We start from the raw sequence: 22,955 nt of genomic DNA on the forward strand, positions 1-22,955 counted from the left end.
AATTTACAGCAGATGAAAATCATTCATCCTTCAACTTTTTATTTGTATGATGCAGAAAGCAAACTCATAAAGTCGGCGTACTGCTGAAGTGGGTGTGGATGAAAAAGCTAGTAGCCAGCTATCTGATTATAGCTGCCGCTTCCAAATGAGGGAACCAATAATTCAGCTGCCTTGGATCGCAGCCATTGAATATCCTCAGTCTGGCTTCACACGGGCAACTAATAAGAATCATCAATTTGGCTTCGGGCATAGCATCAGCCTTCTGTTTTCTTAATATAGATATACACAGACATGCTTGGCCAAGTAGAACTGCACCTATGGTAATTAGCTTAGTCAGTGCATTGAATGTGTAATGGATGATGATGAGCCCAGGATCATTTTATATATTTTTCTCTTTACTTTTTTTTTTTTTTTTCCCCTCCTCTAGCCCGGTCTCCAGTGTTCAGCGCAATGTTTGAGCATGAGATGGAAGAAAGTAAGAAGGTAAGGTATTGTCCTTTTAAGGTTTGCTTAACCTTATAACGACCAGCCGCCATAAATTTACAGTCCGTGGTCGTGTGCTTTAACCCCGCAACACTCGGGGTTAATGCTACTGCAATCAAGCATACGCAAGTCCGGTCCCTGGCTGTAAGATACAGCCAGGGACCCTGGGGAGGAAATAACGGCGGTTTATAACTGCTTCTGTCTTCGATTTTGCTGGCTACATAGCTCTTAATGAGTTTTATGCTTTGAATAGAAGCATTAGCACCCCGCCAATGCTCCTATAGCACTTCCCCACGCTTGGACATCCCCTTTAAGGCACTTTCAAACCTGGTCATTAGGGGCTTAAGATTTTTCTTGTATACTTGTCAAGTGGATTTGTTATTACCGTTGCTCACTGAAGTTATAGGCTGTGTTCTCATAAACTTGGCCAGTAAATTTGTTGTTATTTTTCATCGGAGAAGTTATAGGCTGTGTTCCTATAAACTTGTGCCATGGAATCATAGCTATCTCTCCAGGCCACAAAAAAAGTTTGCCTGAAGCTTATTTAGGGTGTAGAATGAAGCAGTGAAAATATCATGTTTTATAGTTTTCTTGTGGGGCTTTTTTTTTTTTTTCCAATGAAGAAGTCAGCCTTTTTAGGAGAGGAAGAAAGATTACAGTCTGCTGCTTACGCTGGCCTGCAGTACTGTTATTCACCACTGTGCTAAATTAACCCCATAAATCTCATTGTAACAGAACTTTCATTTCTAAGTTTTGGCCTTACTTATTTTTTTGCACACTCAACAGTGTATTTTTTATTGCTTTATTTTAAAGCACCACTCTGTGTTTTTTTTTGTCTTTTAATTTCACCCCCAGAGTGGTATCAGTAATGTTGGTTCCCTGCCCCTACTAATGTACTTACCAGCCACCCTCTTCTGCTGTTCTTGATGCTGCTCCGGTCGTCTTCTACTACTTGTGAACTTCGGGATCGCTTCGGTGTTTGCTGGGTGAGCCGGAGGCACAACTCAATGGAAGTGTATGAGAGTGAGAATGACGCCTCAATAAGGCTCTTGTAGACTTATTTTGAGAGCTTGTGACCATTACCTCTGGCTTCTGGTCAGTCAGGAGCTGCTGTCACAAGATGGCGTAACGGGACCGAAGCAGTGCCGCGAACAGCTGAAGATGACGGTTGGTAAATATATTACTATAGGCAGGGAAAAGGCATTGTAACCACCAAAAACTGGAAAAATAAGCCCATAATAAATTAAGACTAAATTTTATTAGTGTTGGAGGTACCAAAAACACCAATACATAATTGTATATCTACCACCAAATCACATAAAGTTTTGATAAATATTGTCATTTTTACTGTCTTGTACTTTATTATAAACAATCAATTATACAAAAAATGCAAAAACCCATAAAACAAAACATAAAACCCACATAAAAGGAAAAATTGGGCACTGTGGACAAAATGGTAGTTAGCATAATTATATTTCCATATGTCTGGAACGTGGAGACATAGGAATATAAGTAATAATCAACAGTACACAATGACTTGATTTTATGTCTTATATATACAATATTATTATAACAAGTCTTATATCATAGAAAGTGCTAGAGCCAGAACTAACCGATTATATTGCCATTTAGACCAATAGAAACCTATCAAACCCCCTGCAATAACACTCATATCAGTCAAATAGAAAAAAGCCTATAGGGGTCGAAGCTGCCTATGCAACGTGCGTCGGGGTACTGGGCAGTGTGGTCAGACTCACAATGGCGCATGGTTGGTATAGGCTTTTTTCTATTTGACTGAGTATTATTGCAGGGGGTTTGATAGGTTTCCAAGACTTGTTATAATAATATTGTGTATAAAATCAAGTCTTTGTGTACTGTTGATTATTAAATATTTGCCTCCAAGTTCCAGACATATGGAAATATATCTGCCAGATTTTTACTTTCATGTGGTTTTTTTTTTAATGTATTTTTGCTTTTGTGTATAATTGGTTATAATAAAGGTTTGTTACATTTTGACATTTTTTGTCTTGGTTTGATGGTAGGTATATGATTAGGGCAAAGATATGTTATACCACTCCGGGGGTGAAATAAAACACATCGCCAGAGTGGTGCTTTAAGGATTTGTCATATTTTTCCCTACATATAACTGATGACTTATAATATATTTTGGGGCTGCAGGATGGCCAATTGCACAATATATAACTAATGGGGGGGTCTCCTTGCCTCTGATCTGCTGCTGCTGTTAATCTGCCATTATAACAGGTTGTCATATGCTGCCCCCCTCGCACTAACTGAAAAGTTCAATGATGCCAATAAAAACTCTGCAATTCCATTATGTGATATGTAACCTGATGTGCCGCCCCCAATGCCATGACTTGAATTTCATGGAATTGGCTTTTTACTTTCTGTGCAGTATGCATGTAAGTGATTGCTCCCTGTTACCTGCCGGATTGTACTGCTGAGGGAATGATTGGCCTTCAGTAATCTTTGACTGGGCATCCAGAAATGTGTAAGTGTGTGTGATAAATACACATACAAGTAATTGCTATTAGTAGCTCCATGAATGAGGCTTAATGCCCCTTTAATAGGGGATTAGTGGTGTTAATTTGGCCCGGCCATTATCCTGTATAAACGGGCAGTCTGACAGCTGTGTGCTGCCGGCCCGGTGTAATTTATACTGGGCAAGCACTGTAGGTTTCTCCGTTTCGGTCTATTATGTTGATATACGGTAGAGTTTGTACCCACTTGGACTGATGATGACGTGGAGCGATGAGGGATGATCCGACACGAATAAGATTTGGAACATTTACTATGTGTTTTTCAAACTTAGAATCGTGTGGAGATTAAAGATGTGGAGCCAGATGTCTTCAAGGAAATGATGTGTTTTATATACACCGGGAAGGCATCCAACCTTGACAAGATGGCTGATGATCTTCTGGCTGCTGCAGACAAGGTATGATTATCACCGGCACTAACTGATTTATTAATGAGGACTAATTATCAATCATGATCAGGACTGAGAGTATTCTGTACACCAGGAACCAAAGGCAAGGAGATAAAGGTATTCTCATACCTTCAGGTGAAAGAAGGTCTCCGGTTAGGAGAATACCTGAGATGGAGCTGTGCCCAGAGCATACCATGGTTGGCACCAATCCATGGTGTGGAGGGCACCTGTGTTTCGCGAGGGCAGTTTGGATGCCCAGGAGGGGCATAGGACCTCGACACAAGGAAGCAACAAGGAGAGTGACACCTGTACATACGGAGGGGCACTATGGATGGCACCTGTGAGGGGGTACCCTGGTTGGCTCCAATGCATGGTATGGAGGGGAACCTCTGTATGGAGGTTGGGCATCCTGGATGGGGCCTTGCATAAGAAACAGTGGAGGAAACTTGGAGGCTAGCATTCAGGAGAGGTACTATGGGAGGGCACACTGAATGGCACCATGTATGAGGAAGAGTGCCTATACGCTGGGAGTCATCCAGGAGGGGCATCTCCAAATGAGACGTTGGCACCTGTTCATGGATCAGGACACCTTGGATTGTGCCTGTAAATGGGAGGTCCTAGATGACGTGTTTATTGGGGAGTATGCTAGATGACAGCTGTGCATAGGGATAGCATGCTGGATGATGCCTGTGCTTGAAGGGTGAGTTACCCTGGATGGTGCCAGTGCATTAAGGAGCACCTCTATCTGTCGGGACACCCTGAATGACGCTATGCACTTGGGTGCACTGTGTATTGGAGCATCCTAGATAGCATTGTGCAGTGCATTGGGGAAGGGGTGAAAATGTTACTTGGCATTTTACAATAAGAGCCGCACTGACTCTCTTATGGTTGCTTTTCGTTTTGATGGTTAGTACTGACTTATCTATGAGATACACATAGAAATGATGGCACCCTGGCTGTTACTATGGCATTAGAGCTCATCTAAACCTGTGCAGGAGTACTGGGGGGCAACAGGGGCTTGTGCCACTTTTGGAACCCGTCTCTAGTAGCTTGTGCCGTGAGAACAGCCCATATGTAGACCGCCGGTCTGATATTGGGAGGGAGACAGCCCATTTATTTACCTGCAGTATTGTGCTATTGAATGGTGCTCATCCAAATCTCAGTGTTTTGATGAGAACTCCCCATAGAGCAGAACCTCAGCACAGTTCAGGGTCACATTGTCCCAGCTTTACTGTTTTTTACTGGTTTTCAATTCAATCAAATGATTAACTCCTGGCCCAGAAGAGGCCTGAATCCTCCTAGCACAAATCTTCCCCAGTTCAGCCACAAGGTGCAGTACAGGGGTATTTTTTTATTTCCTTTCGTCTTCTGAATCATCTCCTTGTAAACATTTTATAACTACAGCAGAAGAAAAGTTCCTCATCCTCTCCCTGCTCGTAATCCTTCACAATCTCGCCAGTCAGGAATAACAGACAGCCGGGCTCGCTTCTCTGCCAGTCTCAGGGGCATATCTGGTGATATCTGACACTGCGTTATTGTTTGATTTGCTACATAGACCTCTCATTTATTGAGTCTGTGAAAGCTAAGGCAGCAGAGCTGGGCTGATTACAGCAGGCTATCCACTTCTATACCCATAATGCACCGGGGAGATTTATTAAAGGGGGATTCCAGCACTTGAGTATGCACAGCCTGTCCTCAGGATAGGCCATTAATATCAATCCGTGAATGTCTATCTCCTTGTGTCCCTGACGATCAATGATTGAAGCCTTTCTGAGCAGGCACAGCCCTGTGCTTTCTGTATATTTGAGTAGGACTGAGCCATAGAAAGCTGCAGTACTAGGTTCAGCCACTGCCAAATGTATAGCGCTGTTCTGGTAAACAAATAAAGGGGATGTGGTGCTCCCTGGATCGCTGGCCCCTTTAATCAAGTGATTTACAGGGTGTGCCAGGAGTCAAACACCCACCAATCTAATGGTCTAAGGTAAGAATAGGCCAATAAAGGGACATGCCAGAAACTTGCCCACCTCCAAACCATTAAAAGATCAGCAAGTTATGACCCCAAAGCAATGCTCTTAACACGTTTTGTACTCCTGTATGTTTGTGTCCAGAAGTACATTGGGGCAAGACCGTACACTTCCAACTGCTCAGCCTCACGCTATATTCTCTGCTTAGCACCACTTTCTTGTGGTTAGACGACATGTCTTTCATGCTAATGTCCCATTCCCTCATGATGCCGATCCATCGGTGAAACATGTTTGGGGGACATGTGCTGCATGATTGAATTTGACATGTTCAATCCATACTATCTGATGGACTTTGGTGTCGGCCGGAACTGCTCAGTTACGGAGCTGCGCAGCCCAGCTCTGTCTACTCTAAAGCGGCCAGGCACTGCACATTTGCCTCCTATTGATTTGAATAGGGGGCAGATGTGGACTACCCGGCCGCGGCCCTTATTCCGTCAACACAGGCGAACTGTGCAGCTCCATAACTGAGCAGTTCCGGACGGCGGTGGTGCCGTGTGTGGCACACCCATCGATCAGACATTGATGACCTTTCCTAAGAATAGTGGACAAGCTCTTTAAAGTGCTGTAAAGTGTGGCTGTTGCACATAGCAACCAATCAGATAGCTTCTTTCATTCTTAATTAGACTTCTGAACTATGAGAGCTGGAATCTGATTGGTTCCCGTAACCAAGTGCTCCATTATTTTGCCCCAGCTTTAGTAAATTTCTCCTTTTGACTATTTTTTTTTTTCATTTGTTGAATCTCATTTAATATATGCAAATCCTGTGTCTGTATACTCTTAGGGTAAATTTATGCTGTAGAGGGTGGTCTCCATGAGTCTGAGCGACTTCTAGGCAGTGGATTATGTTGGGGGTCTATGAGCTTCCATTTATGACTTAATTGAACGGTCAGCTGGTCAGAGACTATTCAATAACCTCCGGCTTGCCGTTGGTCACACTATACAGGCACACCTGACCCCCATCTGCGATTGTACCTCACTTAGGGAGTCGCTGATTGATTTGGGAGCACAGGGATAATAGAGGGAGAGACGTTCGGTCTTTGATGCCACCGGGTTATAAATAAGAGGAGGGGATTGCACAGGAGAATGTTTCAGCTACAGGTGGATTTAGCGGCCGTGTCAATAATGCAACAAAGTTGTAGTAATTGCAGCTCTTTGAGGAGAAGACTTCCAGCCGTCTGTATAAAGCCGCTGGGATGCGGCGTAAACGCTGTAAAGTAGTTATATATACGACCAGACAGCGGGGAAATTGAACAAGACGAGTGTTTTTCTGCTGCTCATCAGCTGGAAATGTGTGAAGCCCAGCTCCGGAGGAATGGACGCTGCGTCGCTGCACCTTCTGCTGTCTCAGGTTCTTCAATCCTAGGCCTGAAATGGGGTCATCCTGTAATATGTGGCAAATCCACGCTAATATGTGAGGCGATTGCCTGTATAGTAATTTCTGTATATAATTCTGTGATTGGGAAAGTCGTAATTTTCCTTGTAAGTCCAACTGCAGACATGGGGTTGTTAGAGCAAGTTCTGCTTATTGCTTCTGACAGTTAACAGGATTTTCTGAGAGTTTAAAGCCATTTCCCCAGGTTCATGCTTGGATTGGGAAACCCGGCTTGATTTTTGGGTGAGCCAACTGCCTCGTAGACATACTGTATGATGTAGATAGTTCAGGTCTGTAGACCAGACAGCCAGGTCTTCCGATAGGAGCATGATCTGTGTTTCACTGACTTGGGGAAACTGGCTTAATATTTATGATGACCCATCCTTAGAATAGGACAGTAATATTTGATTGGTGGGAGGCCAACTTCTGCCGCCCTCACAGATCAGCTGATCGGAGGGGCAACAGTGCTGTGGTGACTTCATTGCTAACCAGACATAGTGCCGTATGTTCAGTAGTGGCTGAGTCTGGTACTACAGCTCACTTTATCCCCTTGATCTGGACTAAGTTACAATACCAGGAACATCAACATAAGATGTATAGAGCTGTGCAGAAAGGTCACTGAAGATATATTAAAATGTTTCCCCCACTCCACTCATTTGCACTTTGGGAGGAAATCGGTGCTGACAGCATTGCGTTGGCTACTTCTGTTGGCAAGTGTCTGCCATGACGCATGCATGGCCAGCAGGTATAGTGTACGTGACATGTTGTAATGAATCCGACAAGTGCCTGGTATCTGCCAGTCATGCACACATTGTGGCAGGCGCAGGTCAATGTCGTGTCATCGGCACCAATCTCCTCCCGATGTGGAAATGAACGCCACCGGAGATGATACTTAAGAAATAATTTGGTCCTGATGTTTGCCTTTAAAAATAAAAAACCCTAAAGATTCTAAGAAGTTGGCATTCTCTTTAACCCTTGCCATGCTGCCGGAGACTAAGCAGATTGTTGCTCCTGTCCACAGTATGCCCTGGAACGTCTGAAGGTGATGTGCGAGGAGGCTTTGTGCAGCAACCTGTCAGTGGAGAACGCCGCAGAGATTCTGATCTTGGCTGACTTGCACAGTGCAGACCAGCTTAAGACTCAGGCCGTGGACTTTATCAACTAGTAAGTGATTTTATCTTGTCATTTGTACATATTTTTCCATCATTAGTAATCGAGATTATTATATTATTGCCCATTTAGAGAGCTCCTGTCATCAAACTGTTGTCTTCCTGTGACCACCACTAGGGGGCACTTATCGCTGACTATATTGCATAAGCTCCCTCTAGTGGTGGCTGCAGGAAGCCACAATGTTCTCATTTATGACTAGACAGAATTTAAAGCCGTGCTTCGACCTACAAACCCAATGGACCTTTGTACTTTCTAAGAGCTTGTGACTCTACCCTAAGCCATCTGCATCATGTTCCTCTTCTTCTCTTCCCCTGCAGCCATGCGTCTGATGTCATGGAAACGTCAGGATGGAAGTCTATGGTGGTCTCTCATCCACACCTTGTTGCAGAAGCATACCGTTCCTTGGCCTCGGCTCAGTGCCCTTTCCTGGGCCCTCCTCGCAAGCGTCTGAAGCAATCCTAAAGTCGAGTGCTTGTACAGATAATCCACTCTTGATCTGGAGCCGCTCTCTCCTCTTCCACATCGCATGAGAGACACTGGTGGGGGAGAGGGTGAGAGAGGAGGTTTCTATCTTTACCTCCCCGACATTGTGTGTGTTGCCACCCTACGCTCCTTTGCCACATGGCCAGACTGAGCCTTCTGTCTCCCATATCCTGTGAGGAGCAGGGAGAATAATAGACTTGTCCTCCCTGTGGGTATTTCCCTGCTGGACCTTTACCTTAATTTATAGGGGCGGAGAGAAGTTTCCAATCTCCATGGAGGACTTTTGGAGTAGACGTTCAAGGGCTGAGACTGCAAGCTTTCCACAGCTGCCCTCCAACCCCAAATTTTTGTTTTTCCCGAACAGTGCAGGGGCTAAACTTTTTTTTTTTTTTATTTTTTTTTTTTTAAAAAGCTTTTTAATTTTGCTTTTAATACCGTTCCATAAGATTAGAGCAATCTCCTCACTATAAACTTGCATTTTCCAAGTTCGTTATCATTGACCGTTCAGTCTTCGGTGAGTTTGCTGGATACAGTCTCGGGGGGGGGGGGGGGGGTGTCTCATTTCATTAATTTTCAACTACCCCAGGAATATTAATTTGATCAGGTCCTGTAACTTCATCTATAAATATCATTGAATGATGGGGTACTATATATGCATTTTTAACTAATGGTTGGTGAGATAAATTTAGACCAAGACAGGCCCTCGGGATGTACCTCAGCCTTTATCAGGGTGTGTCTGGCATTGAGGTGCTGGATCCAGCAATCGGAACCACAGACTGTTTGACATGACTGTGATGTTACCTACTTTGATTTGACCTTGTCCTCGCCTTCTCGTACCTGCAGGAGCTTCTATGTTACGTTGTGAGGCTCAGCCACTGATGCTTCAAAGCCAGTAGAGATTTTTGTTTTTGGACACCATAAATAATTCCTATTTTGTATTGTGCATCACTGTCCTTTAAACGCATTCCATCTTCCGAGAGTACTGTGGAATTAAATATGCCTGTCATTAGGCTAATCTCACTATGGGGCACACGGGGAGGGGGGCTTGTCTTCAGAAGTGGTCCGTTCTTTATCATGCGCAAAGAATATGCCGTCCTGTGAAGCTGCGTTCACGCGGTTACGTAGCTGGCATCTTGGGAGTAGAGCGGTTGCTTACAGCTGCAAAACCTTTCCACCTTGAAGGGGAGAAATTGAGAATGAAGATCTCACTTTTTCCATCATCCATGATGGCACCACGATATAAGGGTGCCGTCATGTCTCATGAAAAAACAATTTACCAGGTATGTAATACCCGTGTTTTCACTGAACACAGGTGACGGCAATGTAGGAATATCTCCATACATATTTTTCTGTCCTGGCAATGAGATTTTAACTTAAAGGGGCTGTTCAGGGTTAGGAAAACATAGCTTCTTATTTCCAAGAACAAGCACCACAACCGTCCCCTACTTGCTTATTGGTATTGTAGAGAAAGGGACCCTGACACTTGATTCATGCTGCCCAAATCACAGGCATCATGAATCGGAGCCTCCCTGTGTGATTACAGCTCGGTAGATTAGCCCTATGAAACTCTCCAGCGTTTCATTGAAAACCTAGTTTGGAGAGGCAAGATGAGTGTCGTACGGCCCCAGCAGGCTTCTTCCCACCCTACTCCACGTGATTGACAGGTCTCTGTACACAGATGAGAGACCTGTCAATCACACTCGGTGGTGTGAGCAGAAGCCTGGTGGGAATGATATTGGACTAGTCTCATCTTGACTTATAGTCCCAGTTCGGCTCTGCAACCTATGTTTTCTCTTATATGCTGGAGCATTTCAGAATAAAACATACCTGCCTGCAGTCACAAACTTACAGATTCCTTTACGTCAATGGATACAAGCTGCCAATCCAGACCCAACCCAAGGACAGGTTTGCATATGGAAGAAAACAGCCATATTTTTTTTTTTATTTTATTTTGTACAACTGTGAATCGTTTTTTGTTTGTTCACTTTTTTTCTACAATATTCTTCACAGTCTAAAATTCTGTGTGTCAGGTTCTTAATACATCTTCATAGGGGCCAGTGCTTAGATTTTCTAGTACAGAGCTCCAAATCCTTAACAGTCATAAGAGTTAAAGCGTACATACCAGTCTACTATATCCCAAGAATTGTCTTGATTATAATCCTCAGTAATTTTCTATCCACTCTTTCTGGGTGGGTGGCAGTCCTTTTTCAACATTCTGCCTGCACTATAGGTGCTGGAACTTCTTTTGCCTCACTTCCCAGCATGCACTGCATCGGCTATTGTACAGTGACTTGCTTGTGTTGAACTGATGGCACTCTTCTTTCTTGCGTCTTTATGCAGACAGACAAAAACCGCTTCCTTTGTATTATGTCACAAGCTCTTTGCTACCAGAGCGGGCTTATTCTTGACAACACAAAGTTGAGGGCAAGTTAGATACCTAGGGAAACTCTTAGGGGCTAGCACTTAGGATTCATCTTTTTTTTTTTTTTTTTTTTTTTTTTTTTTTTTTTTTTTTGAGGGGGGATAAAACAACCACATTTTTAAATTAATTGCTTGTCTAATCTATTTATCACATATGTCAAATCAGGGGAAGTTATGTGAAAGTACAATGTCCGTTTTAATGAAAAACTTCAATCTGCCTGCAGCGACCACTAGACGGAGTTTAGAGCTCAATGTAATCTATACATGGAATTTAATAATACAACTTTATTACAGTTAGCTCCCTCTAGTGGTGGCAGTAGGAAGCAAGAATTTTATCTTTTTACAATAAGGCTGTATAGTGATTTTGGGGCTGTGTAACAGAAAAACTCTTAACTATTTCAAAGGTCTAGTGTTAAAAGTTAGACTTCACTATAAATTTGAAGGCGTTATCTAGGACTATGAACTAACAGGCATGAAGTTTCTATCTTCCAGACTGGTCTGCATGGAGATGATCTCTGACTGCTTACCGGGCAACTCTGGACCTTCAATTCACCACTTATCAACAGAGCAGCTCTTTCGGTCTGCTCTGTCGACGTGACATCACTGCAGCCGTTGAGCTGATTGACAACTGGCTCCCCACAGTTGGCTCTCCATTGCCTATCAGCATGACACTGGCAGAGATGTCCCAGCTACAGAAGAGAAGAGAAAACTCTAAGTTGTGCTAATTGACCACTGAATCCCCACAGTTGGCTACCCATCAGCATAACATTTACAGAGATGCCCCAACAACAGATCAGAAGAGACGACTCTGCTCTGTCGACTTGATGTCAGCAGTAGCTGCAGTCCATAAACCGCCTCTTCGTTATATGCCTCATAGCAAAAAATAAGTCCCAAAGAACCCCTTCAATCTTTAAAGTGATTGCTCCCCCCATTGTAACCTGCAGAGAAGGGAACACTACACAAATAATTAGTTCTATATCTGCCTTTTGTCTCTAAATTCTCTGTCTCATTGCATTAAAGCAAATTCAGATTTGTATAGAAGAAGCACTTCACTTTCACTCTTCTAATTAAGCCAGAGCTCTCGTTGGTATACATCCACTCAAAGCTTGCGATACTTTCAGGAGTTACTCGGTGTAAGCAGGATGCCTAACAATACAGTCAGCCTTGTCAATAGCCCTGGAACCCAAGGTTACCCATCACTTTCTTTGACCTTCCATTTTTTTTTTTGCATTCTCAAGCTTCCCCTCAGCTCAGCACAATGTTCAGTCGAGTCGTTACAATGCTAAATGGTTCCATTAAGTAAAAAGCAAGCAAAAGGTTTAGCCTGTGGATGATATTGGGTTCATTTGCTTTTCAAAGAACATGCTGAAAATACAAGTTTCAATTTTATTCGTTTTTTGCTAAAAAAAAAAAAAAAAATCCATGCATTAGAGGGAATGACAATGAAATATGGCATAAGGAGGGTGGTTGGTGGTATCTGGATTGAAGTGAAGAATGAAGGATGGCTCCCAATGTCCTATGTTATAGAACTCTTACACTAATGTTGGCCGATATCGACTGGTTTGGCCGACAGTCTATGGGGGCATTATAGATTCGGCATGTCCAGTTTCAGACAGCATATCCTTTTGTTTGCTAGAGATCAACTGCTGCCAAAGACGTCTGACAGGTGCTCTCATAGGGAACACAGGATCACTCAGCAGGATGAGCGTTCCTGTGTATGTGACAGTTGAGCCATCGGTCGGCTGACCGCTATCGAAAGTGTATGCGGAGGCTCAGATAGGCTTCCATCATCAGACCTGGGCAACGTTCAGCTTGCAGGCTATGTGAGGCCCTTTTAGCTGTCCCTGTGTGGACTGAGACAGCTAATGGACTGGAAACCGTGATATCGCGCACCATGCAGCCATCCCTCCGCCCAGCAACTCTTCCTCTGCTGAATACAATCCTGGATCACAGAGCCATCAGCAGTAATGATCTCTCATGTCTTTACCTCAAAAAGTCGCATGCTTCGGAAAATAGTGCAAAATTTCCACCCAAACCACTGGCATATATCGAATCACTCCGGTGGGCACTGAAGCATAGTTGTAGCCAATCTTGGCGCAATTGATGAGTAAACCAAAATATCTTGAAACCAAAAGCCCACTCTGCAATGGCAAACAAAAAATAAAAATGGCCAAATGCATATAAAACAGACTTGAGGAATTAAAAGAATTGGGCGCAAATTAAAAACAGGCGAAAAACTAGAGAAACAACGGCGTAAAATGCAATATGAATCGGGTCCATAAACGATTCATACTGTTTTTCTTCATTACCTCTTCATCATTGGGCTTTACGTGCCAGCTCTCTACAATTATTTTGGAGACTCCCAGAAAAACAGATTGATCTGAAACATTAGAGAAATCTTTGTGCCCCATGTCCTCTCTGAAATTATCCCTAGTTCCTGCAGTCTTCCATTCCCAAGCAACCTTGGAGACAACATCCTGATGCTGGGTCCAAAGCATAAATGCCTTCACTATTCAACTGCACTCTGCAAACCTATCAATGAATTACACTTTTGTTATTGAAGTAAAAATAGGTCTAGTTCATATTTTGATCAAAGTGTGTGAGCCCACCTGCCAGCAACAGAACAACTCGTTTTAGATGGGACCACATTAGATGGTGCTGTCTGTGACTAGACCTAAACTGAATCGGAGAAGAATAAGGTACTGTTATACTTTGTTTTATTTGAGCAGTTTTGGAAAGGTGGGTGTATAATAGGGTACATGGACCTTGGAGATGGGCACACCCCAATATGTTGAGGCCAAAGTTAGGCCGGGATCACATATGCGAGAAACACAGCCGAGTCTCGCATGTTAATACCCGGCACTGCCGCTATCACTCGGGAGTGGAGTGTTCAACTGCATGTATTGCTATGCGGCCGCACGCTCTGCTCCAGAGTGCCAGGAATTAACATGCGAGACTCGGCCGTATTTCTCGCATGTGTGATCCCTGCCTTAGGACGTTTTCTGTGCTTGCACCAACAAGTTGAAGCACTTCTCCCACCAAAGTTTTTATCCTCTTCAATACATTGCACCCATCATATTATATAGCATTGTGTTCTTATAATTGCTCATTTTACTTTTCTACACAGTTAATTCTTCTCTTTTCTCAGTTTCAACATTCTGGTGAAGTTTGAATGGAGCATGTTATGGCGTCACATGAAGCCTAGTAATCAGATGCTGGCATTCCATTTCTGGCCTAAGAAGTTGGCAGTGCATTGTCAAGCTGCCATGGAGTGCTGACTTAGATGCTAAACCAGGGTCCTGCAAATATTTTTCCCCAACGCTAGTGATTGCGCATGTGCACTATTGCTCCATTCAATCTATAAGAATTATGCTAGTTTCACTTTATGATAATGAAGTGCTACTACACTCATGAAGTGTTTCTCATAAGCAGCTGTATGGCATAACTGTCCTTAAAGGGAATCTGTCACCAGGTATTTCCTACCCCATCTGAGAGTAGAATGATGCGGGGAAGAGACTGATTCCAGAGATATAGGACTTACTTTACTGGTTGCTGGAGTTTTGATAAAATCACAGTTTCAGATCTAGCAGTTCTGTATACCCCCCACGCATCACTGATTGGCAGCTTTCTGACTATGCACGCACATGCAATAATCTGCAGGTACTGATGATGTCACCACGGATCAGAGACAGATCAAGAGTTAAAGGGTTTATTTACAGGGGATAGACTCCACGCAGGGAGAAACAGTGGGGGTTAAAAGTGACAGGGTAAACGGTACACAAAAACTAGGTAAAGCTATGAAACATTTAAGCAGAGTAGAAATGGTTAAACGGGAATTCTTGTAACATCAGTCCGGTGAAGTCTTGATTACAGGGCCTCTTTCTCCAACGTTGGCACAGTCAACAGCGGCATTTGATGTCTCTGTAGTCTTTCCTCTCTCGGAAACCGGGATCTCCGGGGTTAAAGCAGGGAGACGCTGTGAACCTGAGTCTCCCCTGCTCAGTCTCTGTATGTTAAGCTAACAGTCTCTCCGCAGGAACGATGCTGCGCACACTGAAAAGTCTCTCTGCCACACTCGGGCTCTGGCCTGTAACAGTGGGCACTGGGGCTGCACGCACAGGTCACTGTTTCTGCACTGTCAGGGGGAAAGCCTCCTCTGTTCACAGGGGCTACCGAGTCCACGTACTCACAGACAGCGCTTTCTATATCTCGTCCTTCAGCCCCAGTCCCCTGACGGGGAGTTCTCTCTCTCCTGGAGCGTGGTGCTGCAGCCTGCTTCTTACGTGACGCAAGTTGCTCTCCCTCTGGCGCGCTCTGCTTTCACTCCCTCAGCCTGCACAGCTTCTGGTCCACCGCCCCTTCTCTTCTCCCATTGCCCCTTACAGTCACATGCTTCAGTCGCTCCAAGTCAGTAAGTCTTCCCCCAGGCAACCCTACTGCCCGGCTATGTGGTTCCGAACATGGAGCAGGAGAGGTAACCCCTTTCTGGCTCTTCATCCTCTTCACCCCCTTACGTACAGATAAAGTCCAATTAGTGGTGTGGGCGGGGTTATACTGAGCTCATGAATATGAAGGACTATATGACAGCAGGTTTACTAGTCCTCAAATGATAATTTAATGCTGATAAGACACTTGTTATCAGAAGTAAAGTAAGCAACCTACCATGTGCCACATCGCTGGAATCAGCGTCTCTATATTATGCTGCTCTCAGATTAAATGAAAAAAAATACTGGTAATATATTCTTTTTAAGCACAGATATTTTGGGCAGTCCCAATTTCAAGTCTTTAAGACTCAAGTGATACTGCTATAAACCGTCAGCTGTGCCTGCGACGTTCAGCTCTACATGAGATAATGCGAGGATTTGCGCACGTTATCTACTTGGGATGGAGGTAGCCGTTTATCTGAATCAATTTTCACGAGCTTGCTTCCTATCAATTTACGAGGAGCCAGTATCTCATGATTATTAGTCATAAAATGCACCGCTGATGTTAATGGTCCTTGGTGAATAAGTAGGCTGAATGTTTCTTCAGAGACGACTGGTGATCTGTGATGTGTACGTCTACATACAGCCAATGGAATCATAAGAGAGACATCACTATCTTCTCCCGTCATGGGTCCTCGATCATCTCCAGTTATGGGTCCCCTTAAGTTTTTGACATTAAAGAAGTTTTTCAGCAACTGAATTTCATGACCTTTCAATAGGTATTTGACCTTTGGGATCCTCAAAATGTATTGTTTCAGGACAAAACTGGGTATTGGGAGAGGACTAAGCTGGTTCCTCATTCTTTTTGGAGTAATTGTTTTTTAATATACGTTTTGGAATTTTTATTTTTGCTTTATTCATTTAGTTTGGGAAGAATTGCAGCACAAGTATTCGTTTCTATGTGGTACAGATCAAAAGCGGCTCAGCCTCCAGCATGCTGGTGGGGCAGACCGTTTAGACCGGCATGAATAGTTTCAGCAGGACACAATGGGGGAGAAAAGCTCTTGATCACCACATCGGTTGAAGTGGTTTTCCTGATTTAAAACAGATCTCCTATACTCTGAACCTCGGGTCCCCCGATGAATATCACTCCTGATGAGGGCTGTGGCCCCTTAAACTACTAGAAAGTTAAGGGGTTTAACCAGGACAATTTTTTCTTATTACTATGGTTCTAAATACTAACAGGCAGGTTGTTGCTAAATACCTACCTGCTGTATCTGGTGAGTGGATGCTAGTAATCAACAGCAGCAAAACCAGTTTAATAAATATCAAATGCATCCTCATAGTCAGAGATGTAATAATTGCTACTCAAAAGGGACTAAAATATGGACCAGTCGATATTAATAAACTCAGAAAAGGAGGGCAGGTTTGTGGAAACCACAATTACGACCAATTGGCATGGACCTTTGGTCGTAATTGTGGATTTCAAAAACCTCCCCTCCTTTTCTGTTCTATCTGGTGTAGAGTGGCCATTGACCCCTAACGCTGCACCAAAATTAACAGAATAGCTCTTGCTGCTCTGTATGACAGTCGGCTCCCTGCATTTAGGCAGTGAGGAGACGGCTGTCAATCAGCATGATGTCGGCATTCACGCCCTGTCAACAGAGTGGAAGAGGAGCAGCTCCTCTGTCAAGGTGACGTTAGTGGAAGAGTCTGAATCGCCAGCAGGAGTGGTCTGAGGACAATTTGCTGTTGGGGATCGGCGTTGGGCACAACTAACAGCTCATTCTTACGCCTGTAGTTAAAAAAAAAAAATAGTCCACGATAACTCCTTTAAAAGGTCATTTAAACTTTTTTATACTTTTCAAGTAGTCAGGGAAAGCTGACAATAAGCGTTGAATTTCCCTGCAGTGCCCCCACAGGTGAGACTGAGTATTGCACATCGCCCATTCAATGCAGGACAAGTCCTACAAAGCACTGATATCTTATAAGGTATATGAAAATGATTTACATAAAGTAGACAAACCCTTTAAAAATAATTTGTTTCGATGAACTTTATCCCAGTGGCTGGAAATATCCTCTTGTTTACTTCTTGTCTTGCAGAAAGACTTCAGTGTAGAATCGGAAACTTTATTGGCTCGTATCCTGGCAATGCGAGGCTCCTGCAGGAAGTGGTTAGGAAACAGAGGCCAGGGCTGCTGCAGTCTGTCATAACAGTACACCCCACTCTTCGCACACTGCTGCTATACGCGTGTTCGCACCATCTGCTCGGGAGAACAGCAGTTTGGAGCGAGCTGCCTGCATCAAACACGAGATGCCAGCTCAGCTCTTATGTGCTATGGGTAGTAGATGACATTTTGCTGTTTCAGGAAAAATTTTGCCTCATTTGGAACGATTTCATCAGTTCTCTGCTTTTTTCGGCGGCGATTAGAGATGAAATATTTCAGACCTCTACTTTCATTTCAGGTTTGCACAAATGAGGGCATGTGTTGGGTGAATCTGCTTTCTTCTCCGATTTTCGTTTACCAGCAGCTACCTTAGGCCGTCCATTGTTGATAGCCCGCATGAACAAAAGTATGTGGACGCCTTCAAGCATCCATCCAGGTCAAGATCATCCCACTACAAGATCACGGGCCCCGTCTGTTCGGACACAAAAGTGTTAGTGGTGTTGCGGAGACCTGGCCCAGTTCATCATATACTAAATGTTGAATCCTAAAAATGATAAAATGCTCCAATCCAACACCTCGCTCTTGCAATTAGAGAATTCCCTTTTTTTTGACCCTCCGGTCATCTGTGATCTGCTGTGGAATGTGGCAGCAATCCATCGGTCTCTCTGCAGTACCACCACAAGAGAAATGAAAGAATTCCAGTTAAAACTAATTGTTGCCTATCCACAGGATGAGCAACTGTTCCACTAATCAGAAGATAGGGGAATTTTTATCCCCCCGACTACCAACTTCATTACAAGATGTCATCATGGCAGGTCAGACTCTCGAATGCCTCTCCATTCATTCCAAATCGGGCTGCTGCAAAAAATGAGCACAGCGCCCTATAGAGGATGAATGGTCACACATGCACACTTCTGGAGGCGGGGATAAAAGTTCCACATTCTGCCAATCAGTGCGGGTGGTCCCAGATGTTGGCTCCCCCATGATCAAGCAGAGGCCTCCAAACAATAGAAGGGTGTCACTACTAGGCTGTTAGCCTGGATGCTGTGCATTGCAACAGTGTGAACAGCGCCGCATACAAGTTTTTATTGTGCAGCAATATACCAAGCAACCGCCCCCTCCATGTATTGGTAGGCTGTGAGCAGTTGTTTCATCGGTATTCTTGCACCTGTGTTGCCATCTTAATTATATGGGTCCACTGCATGCTGATAGTGCATTTGTCTGGAGGCCTGGACGGGTAAACCTCTCTGCTTTTTTGCTGTTTTCTTGTATTATTGGAGGATTTTTAAGTCCTCTTTTTGTGCTATTTCAGCACTCCCCCATGATCAACAAGTTATTATCTATCCTACAGATAGGTGGTAAAGTGTTTTAACTGGACAGCCCCTTTAAATACTAACTGTACAATAGGTGTATTACCGTGTCTGAGTAGCTGATGATCTAGGCCTTGAAGCTTCTCTTAATAAAACTGGTAGTCTAGGTTGTTTTTTTAATTACTCAAGACAGAGAATGTGATAAAGAAAAGATCTAGGGATACTATTGAAGAGAAATAGCACAGTAGTGCATTATCCAGTGTAGGTATATCAATTTAAAAATAATACACTCACCAGATGGAGCTTGTAATAAGCATGTCGGATTCGCTGCTGCAGAAAGCACAGATCCACGAGGGACCGACGTAGAAGATGCAGGATAGGAAAAAAGTGGTCAGACAATCCGTGCTGCGAATCACTATAAACCATTATTATTACAGTGGTCTTTAGTCGACGCGTTTCAAACTTTCACAGAACTCCTTCCTCAGGAACAAACCACCTCCTTTCCTGAGGAAGGAGTTCTGTGAAACTTCGAAACGCGTCGAATAAAGATTGTTTATAGTGATTCGCAGCACAGATTGTCTGACCACTTTTTTCCTATCCTGCAAAGAAAAGATCTACTAATAGTCACCTGGAAAAATCCCTTCAGCTCATGGCCCACTAAGGCTAGTACCCAACACTAAATATAGGGTACGCTGGTCACATGCAGCGTCATTCGCCCATAGGAGGCGCTGACCAGAGGAGGCGCGGCTGGGGGCGGAGCATAGCGGCGGCCCTGCGCTTCACTTCCTAACGCCACTGTGAAACTAGCCTTAGTTGGTAAAAAATTTTGGATTGCTTCTTCCCGACTATTAGCCCATCTAAACAAATCAGAAATCACCCAACAAATGAGTAAATTGCTCATTCATCAAAAACCACAAGTTTTAAGCAGGGCTAAAAATCATCATTATTGGTGGCACATACCTTCTTTGCACACAAATGATGTGCTGCTGATACCATGATGTTATATGAGCACAGAACGATCATATGAATGATTGTTCTGTGTCTATGGAATGTTCATTGGACGATTGCTGATCACCTGGTATATAGGCGATTGGCGGTCTTATACCTTTCCAGATCTGCCCTTTGGAAAGAATCAGCTGGTCTTGTCCTGAAGTGATAACATGCCATGATATTCATGGGACGCTGCAGCCAATCACTGGCTGCTTAATGGTGATACCTGCATGCAGGGGTCGTGTGTGCACTGAAGCCCAGGACACATAACAAGCAAGTATAAGTTATTTTCTTACATAGCTACATTTTCTACTCTTAGGACAGTTTTAAGAAACCCTGAACAATTTTCTGTCATAAGAGGGCACGTCATAATGGGTTTACTGATGGTTTCTATCACAGATTATGGATGAACAGACAAGCTGCGATCCATTCTAGACTACAGAGACCCCAGTAGTGAAACTCTCAGTGCTTGCCTCCCCACAGCTCCTGTATACAGTAATGGCAAGTAAGGACAACTCACACAATGGGTGAAGGTCGGTCACAGCTTTAATTATTATTATTATAGTGCTTTAGAAGAAACCACTATATTGTAATCCGAACGCTGCTAACTTATTCTTATTATTCAGTTGATTTCCGCAATTAATGCGGCCCGAACCGCTACACGCACAGACTCCGTTGAGGTGTTGTTTCGAAGCCAGCGTCCATGAGAGGTGTGCTAAGTATTTTTCGTGTCAATCGGATTTGTAGTTTTTGCACAATTTGCGCTTGAAAATTTTTTTTCCCATCATTGGAATGCACTGTCTCCAATGCTTTTCAATGGGAAATGTTGCCATAGACAAAACATGCCCTGAGGTGATTGAAATGGCAGTTAAGCTCATTGATATGTGCAGGCACACCCAGTTACTATGCCAACGCCTACGAACGTCACATGATGCCCCCAGGACACAGAATCTGGCAGATAATATCAGCTCTTAAAGCGAAACCCACAGCACAAATGAAAATCTAGCTTCATCACATGACACATGCCCCTGAGAGAGAATGTGCGCCAAAGTGGATTTAGAAGCCCAGTGGGCAAAACTAGCTCTTAAAGGGCTGGCGCGCCAAAGTGATTCTTAAAGGGCCTGCGCGCCAAATCGAAAGCTGAGTGACCCCAGGCTCCAAATCGGAGGCTGAGCCAACCCGGCCTCCAAATCGGAGGCTGATCGACCCTGGCCTACAAATCGGAGGCTGAGCCACCCCGGCCTCCAAATTGGGCCCAGAGTGGCCCCGTCCACCAAATCGGACCCAGAGTGGCCCCGCCCACCAAATTGGACCACAAGGGGTCCCCGCCCACCAAATCGGACCCAGTGTGTCCCCGCCCACCAAATCGGACCCTGAGGGGCTCCGCCCACCAAAACGGACCCTGAGGGGCCCCGCCCACCAAATCGGACCCTGAGGGGCCCCGCCCACCAAATCAGACCCTGAGGGGCCCCGCCCACCAAATCAGACCCAGAGTGGCCCCGCCCACCAAATCAGACCCAGAGTGGCCCCGCCCACCAAATCGGAACCTGAGGGGCCCCGCCCACAAAATCGGACCCTGAGGGGCCCCGCCCACCAAATCGGACCCTGAGGAGCCCCGCCCACCAAATAGGACCCTGAGTCGCCCCGCCCACCAAATCGGACTCTGAGAGGCCCCGCCCACCAGACCAGACCCTGAGGTGCCCCACCCACCAAATCGGACTCAGAGGGTCCCTGGCCACAAAATAGGACCCTGAGGGGCCCCACCAACCAAACCCTGAGGGGCCCTGCCCACCAAATCGGACCCAGAGGGTCTCCGCCCACCAAATTGGACCCAGAGGGGCTCCGCCCACAAAATCAGACCCTAAGGGGCCCCACCCACCAAATCAGACCCTGAGGGGCCCCACAGGCCAAAGTGGCCCCTGAGAGGCACCCACAGTTAAAACAGATCCTGAGTTGAAAGTCTTGCAGGGGCAGCAGGCAAGTCTCTCTTAAAGGGGCAGCCTGGGCACCATTTCAAAGCACTATCTGTACTTCCTTCAGGAAATACACATCTAGTTTTACTTTAACAATAACAAGGAAGGCATTTATTTTTTTTCAAAGAACAAAACTTTTAACCAAATGCCCTGTTCTACTTCAACATTCAAGTCAGCTTACACAGCCAAAGCATCTTGGTGCTTCCTTTCTTTTAATTCAACAGCTTAGGAGGATCCTGTGTAAACCCACACAGTATTCCAACCCCCACCTATCAAAAACAATGTTTGCTTGATACTGTCTTTAAGGCCAAATAAGAAAATATGAAGATCAACGTCTGGAAGATGTACACCATCTGATCTTAAAAGGGTTGAATTGTTACTTTTGAGCTGCCGATGTCTTACCATAACACCAAATATATCTCATGGGTATTTGTTGTACACCAGGTCCGTTCAACAGCCATACCATCTCAAATTCCCTGTCATAAAGCCATCTCAGACCATTCTAGAAGGAGTTCAGCCAAGAAACTAGAAAAACATTCCAGGTCCGATCTCATCATAGTGATTAATTCATCAATTTATACGCAGCTGGGAATGAAATAAGGTCATTCCAAGCCGCATATAAGACCAGTATGACAGGGCCAGATACAGCTCTCCCAATTTCAAGTACCTCAGGGAGAACCTGAAGCCACTGCAAACCTAAACAGTAAACACTATAAGGCGTTAGGCCACCAAAGCAAGACGTATGTGAAACCTTTAAAACATTTTGTTAAAAAAGGGCAATTTGATCAAATTATTTAGGTGAAAATTTTTTTTTTTATGTCTGAAAATTGTGACTATTCAGAACAAAAAGCTGGATTCATGTATAAAGTGAAGTCGTGAAGGTTATGTGAATTAATGAAAAAAAATACACATTGCAAAAGTAAAAACAGCAGGGGGAGATTAATTGTTTGAGAATAGTTGACTTAAGACATTGGTAGCCCACTGAATTGTTGAGCATTGTTTAGTTAACACATTGGTAGGGCACTGACTTGGTAGGACATTGTTTACCTAACGCATTGGTAGGGCACTGAATTGGTAGGGTATTGTTTACTTAACACATTGATAGGGCACTGAATTGGTAGGGCATTGTTTACCTAGCACATTGCTAGAGCTATGAATTGGTATGGCATTGTTTACTTAACAAATTGGTAGGT

At 44.3% G+C, this 22,955-nt stretch overlaps 1 protein-coding gene across 3 annotated transcripts in view; it reads left to right on the forward strand.

The window, feature by feature from the left end:
- The window catches only part of SPOP (speckle type BTB/POZ protein), a 63,965-nt gene extending 54,510 nt beyond the window's left edge, over positions 1-9,455 (forward strand). For all 3 annotated transcript variants that reach the window (XM_073572829.1, XM_073572827.1, XM_073572828.1), the window contains exons 8-11: positions 428-483; positions 3,314-3,436; positions 7,845-7,987; positions 8,311-9,455. In XM_073572829.1, the coding sequence (XP_073428930.1) occupies positions 428-483; positions 3,314-3,436; positions 7,845-7,987; positions 8,311-8,455 (467 nt within the window). In that variant the 3' untranslated portion in view covers positions 8,456-9,455. The remainder of the gene's footprint in view (positions 1-427; positions 484-3,313; positions 3,437-7,844; positions 7,988-8,310) is intronic.
- Positions 9,456-22,955: the final 13,500 nt, after the last annotated feature.

The sequence above is a fragment of the Dendrobates tinctorius genome, unplaced genomic scaffold, assembly GCF_039654945.1.
Source record: "Dendrobates tinctorius isolate UK_male_01 unplaced genomic scaffold, ASM3965494v1 ptg000032l, whole genome shotgun sequence".
NCBI classification, from domain to species: domain Eukaryota; kingdom Metazoa; phylum Chordata; class Amphibia; order Anura; family Dendrobatidae; genus Dendrobates; species Dendrobates tinctorius.